Raw genomic sequence first — 16,038 nt, 5'->3', positions numbered from 1 at the left:
ATCGGGGACTGAGTTAGATCTGGGACACCATGTGGGTGGTACCCCTCTAATCAGGGACTGAGTTAGATCTGGGACACCATGTGAGTGGTTCCTCTCTAATCATGGACTGAGTTAGACCTGGGACACCAAGTGGGTGGTTCCCCTCTAATCGGGGACTGAGTTCGACCTGGGACACCATGTGGGTGGTTCCCCTCTAATCGGGGACTGAGTTAGACCTGGGACACCATGTGGGTGGTTCCCCTCTAATCAGGGACTGAGTTAGACCTGGGACACCATGTGGGTGGTTCCCCTCTAATCAGGGACTGAGTTAGACCTGGGACACCATGTTGGTGGTTCCCCTCTAATCGGGGACTTAGTTAGCCCTGGGACACCATGTGGGTGGTTCCCTTCAAATCAGGGACTGAGTTAGATCTGGGACACCATGTGGGTGGTTCCCCTCTAATCGGGGACTGAGTTAGACCTGGGACACCATGTGGGTGGTTCCCCTCTAATCAGGGACTGAGTTAGACCTTGGACACCATGTGGGTGGTTCCCCTCTAATCAGGGACTGAGTTTGACCTGGGACACCATGTGGGTGGTTCCCCTCTAATCAGGGACTGAGTTAGACCTGGGACACCATGTTGGTGGTTCCCCTCTAATCGGGGACTTAGTTAGCCCTGGGACACCATGTGGGTGGTTCCCTTCAAATCAGGGACTGAGTTAGATCTGGGACACCATGTGGGTGGTTCCCCTCTAATCGGGGACTGAGTTAGACCTGGGACACCATGTGGGTGGTTCCCCTCTAATCAGGGACTGAGTTAGACCTTGGACACCATGTGGGTGGTTCCCCTCTAATCAGGGACTGAGTTTGACCTGGGACACCATGTGGGTGGTTCCCCTCTAATCGGGGACAGAGTTAGCCCTGGGACATCATGTGGGCGCAATTCATTATTAGGTAGAACAGAAAACCATCAGGCTCCTCGTAGGGTAAGAGTTGAATACGTCTGCCCTAGAATATAAAGCAGGGTGCCGAACTCAATTCCTGGAGGGCAGAGTGTCTGCTGCTTTTCACTCCTCCCTTGTACTTTACTGCCCTCCAGGATTTGAGTTTTTGTCATCCTTGATATAGATAATCAACATTTACATTACACACTATTATAGGCCTACATCTTTTTATTCCAAGACATTTTAAATGGATTGTCAGTAATCAAAATGGCTACCATTTCTCCAATCCTTTTACACATATAGGTCGTGTTCCCCTGATCAGATGTTGCATGCATCAACCAATGGTTGCGAGCTATGTCATCGACTGTGCTCGGGTACCAGATTGCTATAACGTGGTTAGCTGATAAGCATTGTATTCTGTAGTGTTAAGAATTCCCTTCAGTTCAACTAAGGGGCATGGCTCAAACCATGAAAAACAGCCCCAGACCATTATTCCTCCATCAAACATTACAGTTGTCACTCTGCATTCAGGCAGCGTTCTCCTGGCATCCGGCAAACCCAGATTTGACCTGAGAGAGCTTTACACCTCTCCAGCCGACGCTTGGCATTGTGTACTCGGCCATTGGAACCCATTTCATGAAGCTCCCGACGAACAGTTATTGTGCTGACGATGCTTCCAGGGACAGCTTGGAACTCGTTCGCGTTGCAACCGAGGACAGACGATTTTCACGCACTTCAACACTCAGGGGTCTCGTTCTGTGAGCTTGTGTGGCCTACCACTTCGTGGCTGAGTCGCTGTTGTTCCTAGAGGTTTCCACTTCACAATAACAGCACACGCAGCTCTAGCAGAGCAGAAATTTGACGAACTGACTTGTTGGAAAGGAGGCATCCTGTGTGGAAAGTCACTGAGCTCTTCGGTAAAGGCCATTCTACTGCCAATGTTAAGCTATGGAGATTGCATGGCTGTGTGCTCAATTGTATACACCGGTCAGCAACCGGTGTGGCTGAAATAGCCAAATCCACTAATTTGGGTGTCCACATACTTTTGTATAGCGTACGTAAAATACCTATCCAGGCATTGTAAGATCTGTTATGCGTCGGCAACGTCTGAGCCGAGGAACGCGACCAAACAGTATGAAAAAAGAGTGGCGTGAGCATGTCAATCAATGAGGTTATTGATTAGCTGAAATGCTAGCACCTGGTTGCACTTGCCAGCTGGTAATTAAAGATGGCTGCCAAGTGAAGTAACAAACCTCTGTGCTCAGGTAGGTCGGCCAACACAACACACACACCTGAATACCTGTTAAGCTCGTTACCATTCGTTAACACAGATGGCGTCTAGATGTGGGCAGGGACGGGCAGCAGGGTCCCAGAGGAGACGACAGGAGAGCTCAGGTAAATCTTTATATTAACTCACACCTGCTGTTCCTCTTCTAGAATATTAGCTCAGACGTATTGTGGAGCTCCTGCACCTACATATAAACAGTACTGTCACCCATAATGAGAACCGGAACCTATTTCAGTCCAAGTCCACTGTCTATACCTCTTTCCCTCATCTCACTGGAAATGATTGGGAGTCCCACAGGGCGGTGCTCATTGGCCCAGCGTCGTCTGGGTTTGGCAGGTGGAGGCCATCATTGTAAATAATTGTTTGTTCTTAACTGACTTGCCTAGTTAAATAAAAAATTATCTCTTACCACCTCTGCCCCTCCCTCTCTCTACTCATACCTGCCCCTCCCTCTCTCTACTCATACCTGCCCCTCCCTCTCTCTACTCATACCTGCCCCTCCCTCTCTCTACTCATACCTGCCCCTCCCTCTCTCTACTCATACCACCCCCTCCCTCCCTCTACTCATACCACCCCCTCCCTCTCTCTACTCATACCACCCCTTCCCTCTCTCTACTCATACCACCCCTTCCCTCTCTCTACTCATACCACCCCTTCCCTCTCTCTACTCATACCACCCCTTCCCTCTCTCTACTCATACCACCCCCTCTCTACTCATTCCACCCCCTCTCTACTCATACCACCATCCAACCCCCTCCCTCTCTCTACTCGTACCACCCCCTCCCCCTCTCTACTCATACCACCATCCAACCCCCCTCTCTCTCTACTCATACCACCATCCAACCCCCTCCCTCTCTCTACTCGTACCACCCCCTCTCTACTCATACCACCATCCAACCCCCTCCCTCTCTCTACTCGTACCACCCCCTCCCCCTCTCTACTCATACCACCATCCAACCCCCCTCCCTCTCTCTACTCATACCCCCCCCTCCCTCTCTCTACTCATACCACCCCCTCCCTCTCTCTACTCATACCACCCCCTCTCTACTCATACCACCATCCAACCCCCTCCCTCTCTCTACTCGTACCACCCCCTCCCCCTCTCTACTCATACCACCATCCAACCCCCTTCCCTCTCTCTACTCATACCACCATCCATCCCCCTCCCTCTCCTCTCTCTCTGTCTCCAGACCTCCAGGACACATACCTCCTCCATGGGGAGCCCAGCCTTGCTCTCAGTAACCTGTCTCTCCATGCCTCCTGGTGGTCTGGCAGGGACGAGCACAGAGAGACAGGGCCCTCTCTTGGCAGGGACGAGCACAGAGAGACAGGGCCCTCTCTTGGCAGGGACGAGCACAGAGAGACAGGGCCCTCTCTTGGCAGGGACGAGCACAGAGAGACAGGGCCCTCTCTTGGCAGGGACGAGCACAGAGAGACAGGGCCCTCCCTTGGGGTAAGCTTGTGCGTGTGGTGTGTACTTAACAAATGAACATTGTGGGTTTGAGAGTCAGTCAGGTGAGAATGTGAGTGACAGAATAGTGTGTTTTATTGTGTTAGCAACTCATGCCAGCAGCATAGCACCCTGCATCCCTGGCTTCCCTGCATAGCACCCTGCATCCCTGGCTTCCCTGCATAGCACCCTGCATCCCTGGCTTCCCTGCATAGCACCCTGCATCCCTGGCTTCCCTGCATAGCACCCTGCATCCCTGGCTTCCCTGCATAGCACCCTGCATCCCTGGCTTCCCTGCATAGCACCCTGCATCCCTGGCTTCCCTGCATAGCACCCTGCATCCCTGGCTTCCCAGCATAGCACCCTGCATCCCTGGCTTCCCAGCATAGCACCCTGCATCCCTGGCTTCCCTGCATAGCACCCTGCATCCCTGGCTTCCCTGCATAGCACCCTGCATCCCTGGCTTCCCTGCATAGCACCCTGCATCCCTGGCTTCCCTGCATAGCACCCTGCATCCCTGGCTTCCCTGCATAGCACCCTGCATCCCTGGCTTCCCTGCATAGCACCCTGCATCCCTGGCTTCCCTGCATAGCACCCTGCATCCCTGGCTTCCCTGCATAGCACCCTGCATCCCTGGCTTCTCAAGCATCTGGTCCCTGGATGGGAGACCAGATGCTGCTGAAGTGGTGTTGGAGGACCAATAGGCCCCACTCTTTCTTCTGGTCTAAAAAAATATCCCAATTCCCCAGGGCAGTGATAGGGGACATTGCCCTGTGCTGTCTTTCGGATGGGATGTATGTACCTCGGCCTAAACATCAGCGCCAATCAAGGCAAGAAGATCCCATGGGACTCATCGTAAGAGTAGAGGTTTTAACCCTGGTGCCCTGGCTAAATTCCCAATCTGGCCCTCATACCATCATGGCCCCCCTAATCATCCCCAGTTTAGAAAGGGCTCATTCATACCCCCCTCCATTCCCCAGGTCATTGCTGTAAATGAGAATGTGATCTCTTAACTTACCTGGTAAAATATGGGTTGATTAAAAAATATAGTGTTTTGTTCACAGGAGCAACTGGTTGAGAGAAATCAGCACGTTGCCAGACTACAGGATGCACTGAGACGCGAGAGAGAGAAGGTGTGTCTCATGTATCATGAGTTTGATGGAAAATATCAACCATGTTGATGAATAACCATTTCCCTCTTTATCTATTTCACACACACACTCTGAAGGGTTCCAGCCTGCAGTGTCGGTGTAATCAGCAGGGGTCAGAGTTGAGGCGTAGAGAGCAGCACAGCGCCAGACTGAAGGAGAGACTAACCCAACTTGCAGAGAGACACAGAGAGAGAGGCGCCTGTAAGGATCTCTGTCTAACCATCTCTCCTACACTTAATGTGCCCTCTCATATTCTATCCCACTCCAGCTTTCTCTCTAAATGTCTCCTAATCTTAAACCCACACACCATTCTGCCACTCTCCTTCTACCTACCTATTGTAATGACCTCTGCACAGAGGGAGAGGGCTTCAAGGGCCTCTGTATTTGGGTGGGGGAGGCTGTGAAACTCTCCTGCTGTTGTTGGGCTCATGAGCTTTGACACCTCACGTCACACCTCAGTGCTAATTGAAGTTGCTAGCAACCAAGGTAACCTTAGCATTCAGTCCTTTATAAATAAATTACAGTAGTATATTAAACTTTTTCTTATTGGCTTGAAGGATCTTCAACTTTTTTTTAAATTTTTGCCTAAAATGACCCAAATGTAACTGGCTGTAGCTCAGGTCCTGAAGGATTTGCATATTCCTGATACCAACTGAAAGGAAACGCTTTGTGGACATGTGGAATGAATGTAGGAGAATATAACACATTAGATCTGGTAAAAGGTAATACAATGGATAATTTTTTTTTTTTTTTTTACTAGCTTTGAAATGCAAGAGAAAGGCCATAATGTATTATTCCAGCCCAGGTGCAATTTAGATTATGGCCACTAGATGGCAGCGGTGTATGTAAAGTTTGACTGATCCAATGAATCATTGAATTTCTGTTCAAAATGTTGTATCAAGACTGCCCAAATGTACCTAATTTGTTTAACAACTTTTCCAGTTCAAAAATGTGCACTCTTCTCACAATACCATGGTATTCTTTCACTGTCTTAGCAACTGTAAAGTGGACAGTGCAGTTAGATTAACAAGAATTTAAGCTTTCAGCCAATATCAGATATGTCCTGGGAAATGTTCTTGTTACTTACAACCTCATGCTAATTGCATTAGCCTACGTTAGCTCAACTGTCCTGCGGGGGACCCACCAATCCTGTAGAGGTTAATTAAGAGGTTTTTAAAGTAACTTCAAACTAAACATGATTAGCTCTCTCTCAATTCAATTGAAGGGGCTTTATTGGCATGGAAAACATGTTCACATGTGAAATAGATACAGTACAGTAAACATTACACTCACAAGTTAGACATTTCAAAAGGGAAAATAAACGCCTCTTCTGAATTTTGATAATTGGCGGGTATCAACCTAATTCTGCTCTGCATACATTTTATTTGGTGTTTGACGTTGTACACGGAGGGTATTTTTGCAGAATTCTGCATGCAGAATCTCAATTTTGCGTTTGTCCCATTTTGTGAATTCTTGGTTGGCGAGCGGACCCCAGACCTCACAAGCATAAAAGGCAATGGGTTTTATAACTGAATCCAGTATTCTTTGCCAGATCCTAATTGGTATGTCGAATTGAGTTTCTTTTGATGGCATAAAGGCCCTTGCCTTGTCTCTCAGGTTGTTCACAGCTTTGTGGAAGTTACCTGTGGCGCTGATGTTTAGGCCAAGGTATGTATAGTTGTCTGTGTGCTCCAGGACAACGGGGTCTAGATGGAATTTATATTTGTGGTCCTGGCAACTGGACTTTTTTTGGAACACCGTTATTTTTGTCTTACTGAGATTTACTGGCAGGGCCCAGGTCTGGCAGGGCCCAGGTCTGGAAGGGCCCAGGTATGGCAGGGCCCAGGTCTGGCAGAATCTGTGCAGAAGATCTAGGTGCTGCTGTAGGCCCTCCTTGGTTGGTGACAGAAGCACCAGGTCATCAGCAAACAGTTGACGTTTGACTTTGGATTCTAGTAGGGTGAGGCCGGGTGCTGCAGACTGTTCTAGTGCCCTCGCCAATTTGTTGATGGATATGTTGAAGAGGGCGGGGCTTAACTGCATCCTTGTCTCTCTCCCTCTTTCTGTAGCCATGGAGCTGTTGAACCCGGTGCCCAGAGGTCAGGTGAAGAGGGACAGACCAGCCAGGACCAACGGAAGGTAGAGGGAGTCCAAAATGGCACCCTATTCCCTTTATAGTGCACTACTGTTGACTACTGGGGCTGTGGACTCCGGTTGGAACCCCATAGATCACCTATTCTGATCCAGGAAATTGAGACGCAGGCTTCTGTTCCAGCCCAGCACTAATGCACCTGATTTACCCCCAACAGGAAGGAGGAGGCAGCGCTACGTGTGATGCTGGAGCGGCGAGAGGCGGAGTTAAGGGAGGCCATGAAGCTCCGACACAAACTCACCACGCTACTGCACGCGCTCAGAGCAGACATGGAACGGGTTAGACGGCTCCTATAGCTCAGAGCAGGGTGACGGTGGCCCTAGACACTGTTTTGCATTTCCTCCACTAATGATTTAAGGTTATGATTGGGGGAGGGGATGCTGGTCCAAGACCTGTACCTAGGGGAACCCCTCCCGGTGTGTTTCCTGGTCCTAGGGAGAGGTTTCCACCAAAGGGGTGCCTTAGTACGAACACATCCTGGTTCCCAGGACCAAATGGCGGGGCGGGGTCTTGGGGTGGGGGAAGGGGCACGGTCTTGGGAAGGGGCTACAGAAGGGGCGGGTCTTGGGGTGGAGGAAGGGGCTACGGAAGGGGCGGGGACTTGGGGTGGAGGATGGGGCAGGGTCTTGGGATGGAAGGAAGGGGCTACGGAAGGGGCAGGGTCTTGGGAGGAAGGAAGGGGCTACGGAAGGGGCAGGGTCTTGGGGTGGGAGGAAGGGGCTACGGAAGGGGCGGGGTCTTGGGGTGGAGGACGGGGCAGGGTCTTGGGGAGGAAGGAAGGGGCTACGGAAGGGGCAGGGTCTTGGGGTGGAGGACGGGGCAGGGTCTTGGGGAGGAAGGAAGGGGCTACGGAAGGGGCAGGGTCTTGGGGTGGAGGAAGGGGCACGGTCTTGGGGAAGGGGCTACGGAAGGGGCGGGGCCTTGGGGTGGAGGACGGGGCTACAGAAGGGGCAGGGTCTTGGGGTGGGAGGAAGGGGCTACAGAAGGGGCAGGGTCTTTGGGTGGAGGAAGGGGCTATGGAGGGGCGGGGTCTTGGGGTGGAGGAAGGGGATATGGAAGGGGCGGGGTCTTGGGGTGGAGGAAGGGACTACGGAAGGGGCAGGGACTTTGGGTGGAGGACGGGGCAGGGTCTTGGGGTGGAAGGAAGGGGCTACGGAAGGGGCAGGGTCTTGGGGTGGAGGACGGGGCACGGTCTTGGGGAGGAAGGAAGGGGCTATGGAAGGGGTGGGTCTTGGGGTGGAGGAAGGGGCAGGGACTTGGGGTGGAGGACAGGGCAGGGTCTTGGGGTGGAAGGAAGGGGCTACAGAAGGGGCAGGGTCTTGGGGTGGGAGGAAGGGGCAGGGTCTTGGGGTGGAGGACAGGGCAGGGTCTTAGGGTGGAAGGAAGGGGCTACGGAAGGGGCAGGGTCTTGGGGTGGAGGAAGGGGCGGGGTCTTGGGGTGGAGGAAGTGGCTATGGAAGGGGCAGGGTCTTGGGGTGGAGGAAGGGGCAGGGTCTTGGGGTGGGAGGAAGGGGCAGGGTCTTGGGGTGGAGGGCAGGGTCAAGGTCTTGGGGTGGAGGGCAGGGTCTTGGGGTGGGAGGCAGGGTCTTGGGGTGGAGGACGGGGCAGGGTCTTGGGGTGGAGGACGGGGCAGGGTCTTGGGGTGGGAGGACGGGGCAGGGTCTTGGGGTGGGAGGACGGGGCAGGGTCTTGGGGTGGGAGGACGGGGCAGGGTCTTGGGGTGGAGGACGGGGCTACTGAAGGGAAGTGAAACTTGGGCACGGTCAGCAGGGGAGTACATTTTGGAACATTCAGCTATAAACATGTTATGTAGAACTAACATGCCTCTCGATGCTGGAATCATGTCAGCTCTATTCATGGCATTTCCATCTGCAATATTTGGCAACTGAACCCAACCCTGGGTATGGTGAGAGGATTGAGCTGATTGGCCGAAAGCTACTACTTTGTCACTTTTCCCACAGACCCTATTGGACACTGTGGGTGACCAGGAAGAGGACCCAGACAGCGCCAAGATGCTGGTCCAGTCAGAGGAGGCCCTGGGCGAACATGTGACAGGGGGTGTGTTCCAGGGATGGAAGAGTGTGCAGAGGAGACTAGGGGACCTCCTGAGTCAGGGTGAGAGGGGATGAAGCGGCACCGTGTTCCCTACGTAGTGCACCACTTATGAACATAGGGCCATTTTGGACGGACACAGCGACTTGTAGGAGATAAACATGGATGTTTTTATGACTAAAGAAATATTCAGTGGTTTTTGTGTGTATAGGTCACGTGGCTGTGGGGACTGACCAGGATAAGCTCTTGGCCCAGCTAGAGACAGAGTTGGATCAGAGTCAACAGTTGGTCAAACTGCAGCAGCATCTACTACAGGTGGACTATACCCGCTACAATGTTACGGCTCGTTACTGAAGAAACCGACACGCTACAATGTTATCGCTAGTTACTAAAGAAACCGACCCGCTACAATGTTACGGCTCGTTACTAAAGAAACCGACACACCCTACAATGTTATGGCTCCTTACTATAGAAACCGACACGGGCTAAAATGTTATGGCTAATTACTATAGAAACCGACACACGCTAAAATGTTGCGGCTAATTACTATAGAAACCGACACGCGCTAAAATGTTGTGGCTAATTACTATAGAAACCGACACGCGCTACAATGTTACAGCTAGTTACTAAAGAAACCGACACGGGCTACAATGTTATGGCTAGTTACTATAGAAACCGATACACGCTACAATGTTGCGGCTAATTACTATAGAAACCGACACGCGCTACAATGTTACAGCTAGTTACTAAAGAAACCGACACGCGCTACAATGTTATGGCTAGTTACTATAGAAACCGATACACGCTACAATGTTGCGGCTAATTACTATAGAAACCGACACGCGCTACAATGTTACAGCTAGTTACTAAAGAAACCGACACGCGCTACAATGTTACGGCTCGTTACTAAAGAAACCGACACACACTGGCGTTCATAGAAACACACGTATGTGACCAACTGGGTTCAAACCTGTGAAACACAGGAATGTTAATCCGCTGAGCTAGTCTAGGCATTAATTTGGCAGCTAAGGCAAGAGTCTCGGGGTGGGAGAAGGGGGCGGGGTCTTGGGGTGGGAGGAGGGGCTTTGAAATTTTCGACAAAGTTACATAGTTATCTTTCTCTCCGGTTCTCCATGTCATCCCCCTTCTTCCATGCCCTCTCTCTCCCCACACCCCTCTTTCTCCTCTCCTCCATCTCTACCTACCTTCCCTCCCCATTTCCCCATGTAATCTCCCCCTCCCCAGGACAGTGTGATCACTCCGGTCCCGGCCGCTCTGACAGACTGCTACTTCCTGGAAGAGTGGGAGCGGCTTCAGGACAGCTGGGCGGAGCTAGAACACCAGAAGCGGAGCTTCCATAGGGAGAGACGGGCCTTCACCGACGCCGCCATCCGATTGGGCCACGAGGTGAGGGACGGGAGAGACAGGAAAGGGGGAGGGAGTGAAAACGGACTCCTTGGATTGAAAGAAACATTAGAGGGATGGGTGGTTGGGGAAAGAGGGAAACCAAGTCAGTTGTACAACTGAATGCAGTCACCTGAAATGTGTCTTCCGCATTTAACACAACCCCTCTTAGTAACGTGTTTGACTGTGGTTATTTTATTACGTACTTAGTGTCTCAAATCAATTCAAATTTGTATTGGTCACATACATGGTTAGCAGATGTTATTGCAAGTGTAGTGAAATGCTTGTAATACATTAGAAAAAATGTGTGGTGTGTGTGTGTGTGTGTGTGTGTGTGTGTGTGTGTGTGTGTGTGTGTGTGTAGAGACGTGAGTTTGAGCAGCAGAGGGCCTGTGTGGTGAAGCAGCAGTATCTGTTTGACTCTCCGTTGGGGAGGACGTTGCAGCGTCACAACAGGAGAGAGAGCACCGTCCTCAGTGAGTCAGCATAAATCTTGTTCTATACGTCTACTGTATATACATGACATGACCAGAAGTATGTGAACACCTGTTGGTCAAACATCTCATTCCAAAATCATGGGCATTAAAATGGAGTTGGTCCCCCTCCAGTCTTCTGGGAAGGCTTTCCAATAGATGTTGGAACATTGCTGCAGGGACTTACTTCCATTCACCCATGAGCATTAGTGAGGTCGGGCTCTGTTGGACAATTAGGCCTGGCTCATAGTCATAAATTTTCCCTAAGGTGTTCAATGAGGTTAAGGTCAGGGCTCTGAGCAGGCCAATCAAGTTCTTCCACACTGATCTCGGCAAACCATTTCTGTATGGACCTTACTTTGTGCACAGGGGCATTGTCATGCTGAAACAGGAAAGGGCCTTCCCCAAACTGTTGCCACAAAGTTGGAATTGAAGAATCGTCTAGAATGTCATTGTATGCTGTAGCATTAAGATTTCCCTTCACTGGAACTAAGGCACCTAGGCCGAACCATGAAAAACAGCCCCAGAACATTATTCCTCCTCCACCAAACTTTACAGTTGGCCCTATACATTGGGGCTGGTAGCGTTCTCCTGGCATCCTCCAAACCCAGATTCGTCTGTCGGACTGCCAGATGGTGAAGCGTGATTCATCACTCTAGAGAAGGCGTTTCCACTGCTCCAGAGTCCAATGGCAGTGAGCTTTACCCCACTGTGTATGGTGATCCGAAGCTTGTGTGCGGCTGCTCGGCCATGGAAACCCACTTCATGAAGCTCCTGACGAACAGTTATTGTGTTGATGTTGCTTCTAGAGGCAGTTTGGAACTTATTAGTGACTGTTGCAACCGAGGACAGACTATTTTTACTCGCTACGTGCCTCAGCACTCGGTGGTCCCGTTCTGTGAGCTTGCGTGGCCTACCACTTTGCGGCTGAGCCGTTGTTGCTCCTAGATGTTTCCACTTCACAATAACGGCACTTAGTTGACAGGAGCAGCTCTGGCAGAGCAGAAATTTGATGGACTGACTTGTTGGAAAGGTGGCATCAAATCACTGTGCCATGTTGAAAGTCAGTTGGGCCATTCTACTGCCAATGTTTGTCTATGGAGATTGCATGGCTGTGTGCTCAATTTTATACAGCTGTCAGCAACGAACGTGGCGTAAAAAGCCGAAGCTACTAATTTGAAGGGGTGTCCACATACTTTTGTCATGTAGTGTATATTGGGGATTCCCGAGTGGCGCAGGGGTCTAAGGCACTGCATCTCAGGGCTGATGCGTCACTACAGACACCCTGGTTTGATTCCAGGCTGTATCACAACCGGCCGTGATTGGGAGTCCCATAGGATGGCGCACAATTGTCCCAGCGCTGTCCGGGTTTGGCCGCGGTAGGCCGTCCATTGTAAATAAGAATTTGTTCTTATCTGACTTGCCTAGTTAAATTTAAAATATTGGCCATATACCACCCATGGTACATGTCTGATATACCATGGCTTTCAGCCAATCAGTATTTAGGCTCCAACTACCCAGTTTATAATCAACAATGAACACTACATACTGCTAGATATCTGCAAAAGCGTTACTAGTTTGTTTTCAACTATAGGTATTGCTTTACTAATGGGTTTTACTATAGCATTGTATTTTAGTCACTTCAGGGGATTCCTGTGTGCACTCGCAGATCTCTCAGATTCTGATCACATGATCTTGTCCGGCTGCCGGCCGGCCACGCCCTCCTCTGCCGAGTCTGGGATCATACCCTGGTTAGGGTCATCGGGGTCTCTGCAGGTTCATGGCAAGGTCAAAGTTCACACGCCCAGCACCCCAGAGCTCTACTCTGCCCTCCAACTGCCCTACAGCTGCAGGTCAGGCCCAGACATGTCCTGGCTCAGTTCCAAATGGCCCCCTATTCCCTATTTGTTGCTCTGTTATTGACCAGGGCCTGGTCAGAAGTAGGCCACTATATAGGGAATGGGGTGTCATTTAAGATGTGGACCTAGTTACTAAACTGTTAAATCCATCCAGTCTTTCATCTTTCTTCAGTAAGATATTTTATTAATCACCCCCAAAGGGAAAATCATTATTGGTGATTGAGGTAATCACAGATCTTATATGATTACAGATGGATTTTTGTTGTAGATTGGTGTGTGTGATATATATAGAAATAAATTCTGCCATTACCCCGCCCTGTCCCTCCAACTCTGCAGGTCCAGTGAGAGTGATGCCCAGTCAGAGTGCTGGGATGTGGGGGCAGAGAGGCTCCAGTTTGCCCCCCCTGGTCCTCACCTGGACGGGTCATTTCAGTAGTATTGCTGTTTATATGTCGTTTCCATTGTGTGTTTTTTTATAATTTTGTCTGTTTCAGTTGTATGTCGTTTCTATTGTGTTTTATGAAATCGTTTTTCAATGTGATTAATAAAGATGAATTGTTTGACACGTTCCTTCTCTACTACTGTTCACTGGAATGACTCGATGAGCCAGGAGAAATGCTACAATAACGTAATGGTGGTAGTAGTGAACAGCGAGGAAGTCGAAGCAGTTTTGAATTTTAACAGAGAAAGAAGGCGACCCGCTAAGTGATATTTTATTAAAATAGGCTATTATAAAACATCTTCTTATAACTAAGAATTATAATCTAAATCCTATCAATTTAGACCCTAGAATAGATTAAACAGTTATATTTGAAGTTTTTAATATTGTTGAGGTGTAAAATTGTATCCCAAATAGTTGATCTTCTAAAATGGGCAATTTAGCTGTTGTCAGTTTGAAACGATTTGATTGGCTGTTGTCGCGTGCCACGGACTCCGCACTGCTGGCGCACGACACCATCTGATTGGCTGCTTTCCAAAACACGGAAAAGCCCAAAGATGCATGTTGTCAAGCTTGTCTTCAGTCGAGTTCTCAATTAATTGAAGTTTAGACACCGCTTTCTTTATTCTGGCACATTCTGATTGTCAGACACTAGTCTGTTGGGAATATGAACGCTATGATTTGTCAACTCCAACAGCTACCGTGTTACATGGAGTCCGAAAACAGGAGATTCCAACCCTGGCGGGACTACATGAAGCTAGCGGACGCAGTGCGGGAGATGCAGTTAGGGAACTTCACATCAGAACCGTCAACCGTTGAGGGTCATGACTCCGGGATATGCTCGACTATGGTGGAATTTGAAGAATTTCCGCCACGAGCCTTGCTGTTCCCGATAACACCCGTGCCGACACAACCCTTATGGCACGAAATGGAACCCCTGGATTCCGAAATCGTCCCCTTGCATAAACACGCTACTTTACGTCCGAGCAGCACCAAGGGTCCCGAGCCCCCTACAGCAGCGTCCAGATCCTTCGCGGGCACCCGGGGCCAGAAGGAGAGAATGAAGGCGACCCGCTCTAAGACGCCGGAGGAGGTGTCATCACCTGAGCGCAAGATCTGCAGCTTCTGCAAACACAACGGGGAGTCTGAATCTGTGTTTGGGTCCCACAGTCTAAAGGACCAGGATGGGGACGTGGTATGCCCGTACCTGCGGCAATATATCTGCCCTCTCTGCGGGGCCACCAAGGCCAAAGCCCACACCAAGCGCTTCTGTCCCCAAGTCGAAACCACCTACAGCTCGGTCTATGTCAAGTCATAGAAGCGCTAGCTCTGGTCCAGGCCGTTACTGCGCTACCCTCTAAGACCTACTAACATAGTCAACTTGTTGTTGCGAGATGGGTGGGACCAGAGCTAGAGAGGCGCTGGAGAGACTTCAGGCTGTTGTTGTGCAGACTTTCTTGAGCGTCTCTAGCGCACTGTATGCGGACAATTGTAAGAGGATTTACGAGTGGATATTCAGCTGAGACGCAGTTTGGAACAGGCTGACAAGTTTGTAGACTGTGTAATAGGCTGACTAGTTTGTAGAATGTGTAATAGGCTGACTAGTTTGTAGACTGTGTAATAGGCTGACTAGTTTGTAGAATGTGTAATTTCCTGTTAGTCGTGTGATTTTTATTATTTATTTCCTTGACTTTTTCTTGTTTGTTTTCAACCTGTCGCGTATTTTTATGTATTTATGACGTGTGATTATTTGCATTTATTTTCTACACATTTTGGGGTTTGAGTTGTTTTCTTTAAAGTGTAAATGTCTCTGTCTGTCTGTGACCAAACTAACTACGTCTTTACATGTTGGTATGAGATTTTGTAAAACCTCAACCTCTTAATGTGTCGCCTACTGAACCGCCCTTATCAACAAACTCTCATTGCAGAATTCGACGTTTTTCCACGTTTCTCCCTGCTACTTTGGGGAGGAAAAAACGAAAGTGTTGTTTTCCTGACTTTAAAACGACATGCTCTAATTAATCTAACTGTACATCTGCAAGTCTACAGGCCTAAAATAACTATTATAAGAAAATGACTATTGACAAGACAACTGCTATTTTATGATGTGGTGTGCAGAGCTACTTTGTGTTTCTCATTTACCATGCTAGCTACTATTAAGAACTGTTATACTTGAATTACTTTAATAGATCTAGAAGTGTTCTTTTTTTTTTTTTTTTTCAACCTCGATGCATCTTACATTGGCTGTACAGGACTTTAATGTCTGTCACTTTACAGAACTGCTCTACCCCATGTTGAATAGTATGTTTGTTTATTATGATACATGTCTTCTATAATAATAACAATAATATCTGCATTGGCTACTCCTGTGTGTCTTAATTATCAGCGAGGTGTCCCTAAAAAGGTGTCCCTGTCTGCACATCATGTTGGTGTCCCACATGGCATTGTATTTCTTAAATAGTGCCCTACTTTTGATCAGGGGCCATAGGGCTGTGGTGAAAAGTAGTGCACTAAATAGGGCTGTGGTCTAAAGTAGTGCACTATATAGGGCTGTGGTCTAAAGTAGTGCACTATATAGGCCTGTGGTCTAAAGTAGTGCACTATATAGGTCTGTGGTCTAAAGTCGTGCACTAAATAGGGCTATGGTCTAAAGTAGTGCACTATACAGGGTTGTGGTCTAAAGTAGTGCACTATGTAGGGCTGTGGTCTAAAGTAGTGCACTATATAGGGCTGTGGTCTAAAGTAGTGCACTATACAGGGCTGTGGTCTAAAGTAGTGCACTATACAGGGCTGTGGTCTAAAGTAGTGCACTATGTAGGGCTGTGGTCTAAAGTAGTGCACTATGT

General features: G+C 49.4%; 2 protein-coding genes across 3 annotated transcripts; both read left to right on the top strand.

Moving 5' to 3' along the window:
• The first annotated feature begins 800 nt into the window (after positions 1-800).
• LOC109884331 (afadin- and alpha-actinin-binding protein) lies at positions 801-13,327 on the top strand. 2 transcript variants are annotated; one of them, XM_031811632.1, is made up of 12 exons: positions 801-2,319; positions 3,403-3,665; positions 4,727-4,795; positions 4,891-5,014; positions 6,883-6,952; positions 7,123-7,243; positions 8,927-9,080; positions 9,229-9,332; positions 10,263-10,424; positions 10,786-10,897; positions 12,564-12,747; positions 13,090-13,327. In XM_031811632.1, the coding sequence occupies exons 1-12, from the start codon at positions 2,256-2,258 to the stop codon at positions 13,187-13,189; spliced, it is 1,527 nt and encodes a 508-aa protein (XP_031667492.1). In that variant the 5' UTR covers positions 801-2,255; the 3' UTR covers positions 13,190-13,327. The 2 variants fall into 2 exon arrangements, with proteins under 2 accessions (XP_031667492.1, XP_031667493.1); XM_031811633.1 differs by having other exon boundaries at positions 1,933-2,319; positions 12,573-12,747.
• A 357-nt stretch (positions 13,328-13,684) lies between these two features.
• Positions 13,685-15,546, top strand: LOC109884332 (nanos homolog 3-like). Its single transcript, XM_031810988.1, has one exon. The coding sequence runs from the start codon at positions 13,860-13,862 to the stop codon at positions 14,508-14,510; it is 651 nt and encodes a 216-aa protein (XP_031666848.1). The 5' UTR covers positions 13,685-13,859; the 3' UTR covers positions 14,511-15,546.
• The last annotated feature ends 492 nt before the right edge of the window (positions 15,547-16,038 follow it).

The sequence above is a fragment of the Oncorhynchus kisutch genome, unplaced genomic scaffold, assembly GCF_002021735.2.
Source record: "Oncorhynchus kisutch isolate 150728-3 unplaced genomic scaffold, Okis_V2 Okis01b-Okis20b_hom, whole genome shotgun sequence".
NCBI classification, from domain to species: Eukaryota; Metazoa; Chordata; class Actinopteri; order Salmoniformes; family Salmonidae; genus Oncorhynchus; species Oncorhynchus kisutch.
Note: the sequence above shows the minus strand (reverse complement) of the source record. Positions and strands in the feature narration are given on the sequence as shown.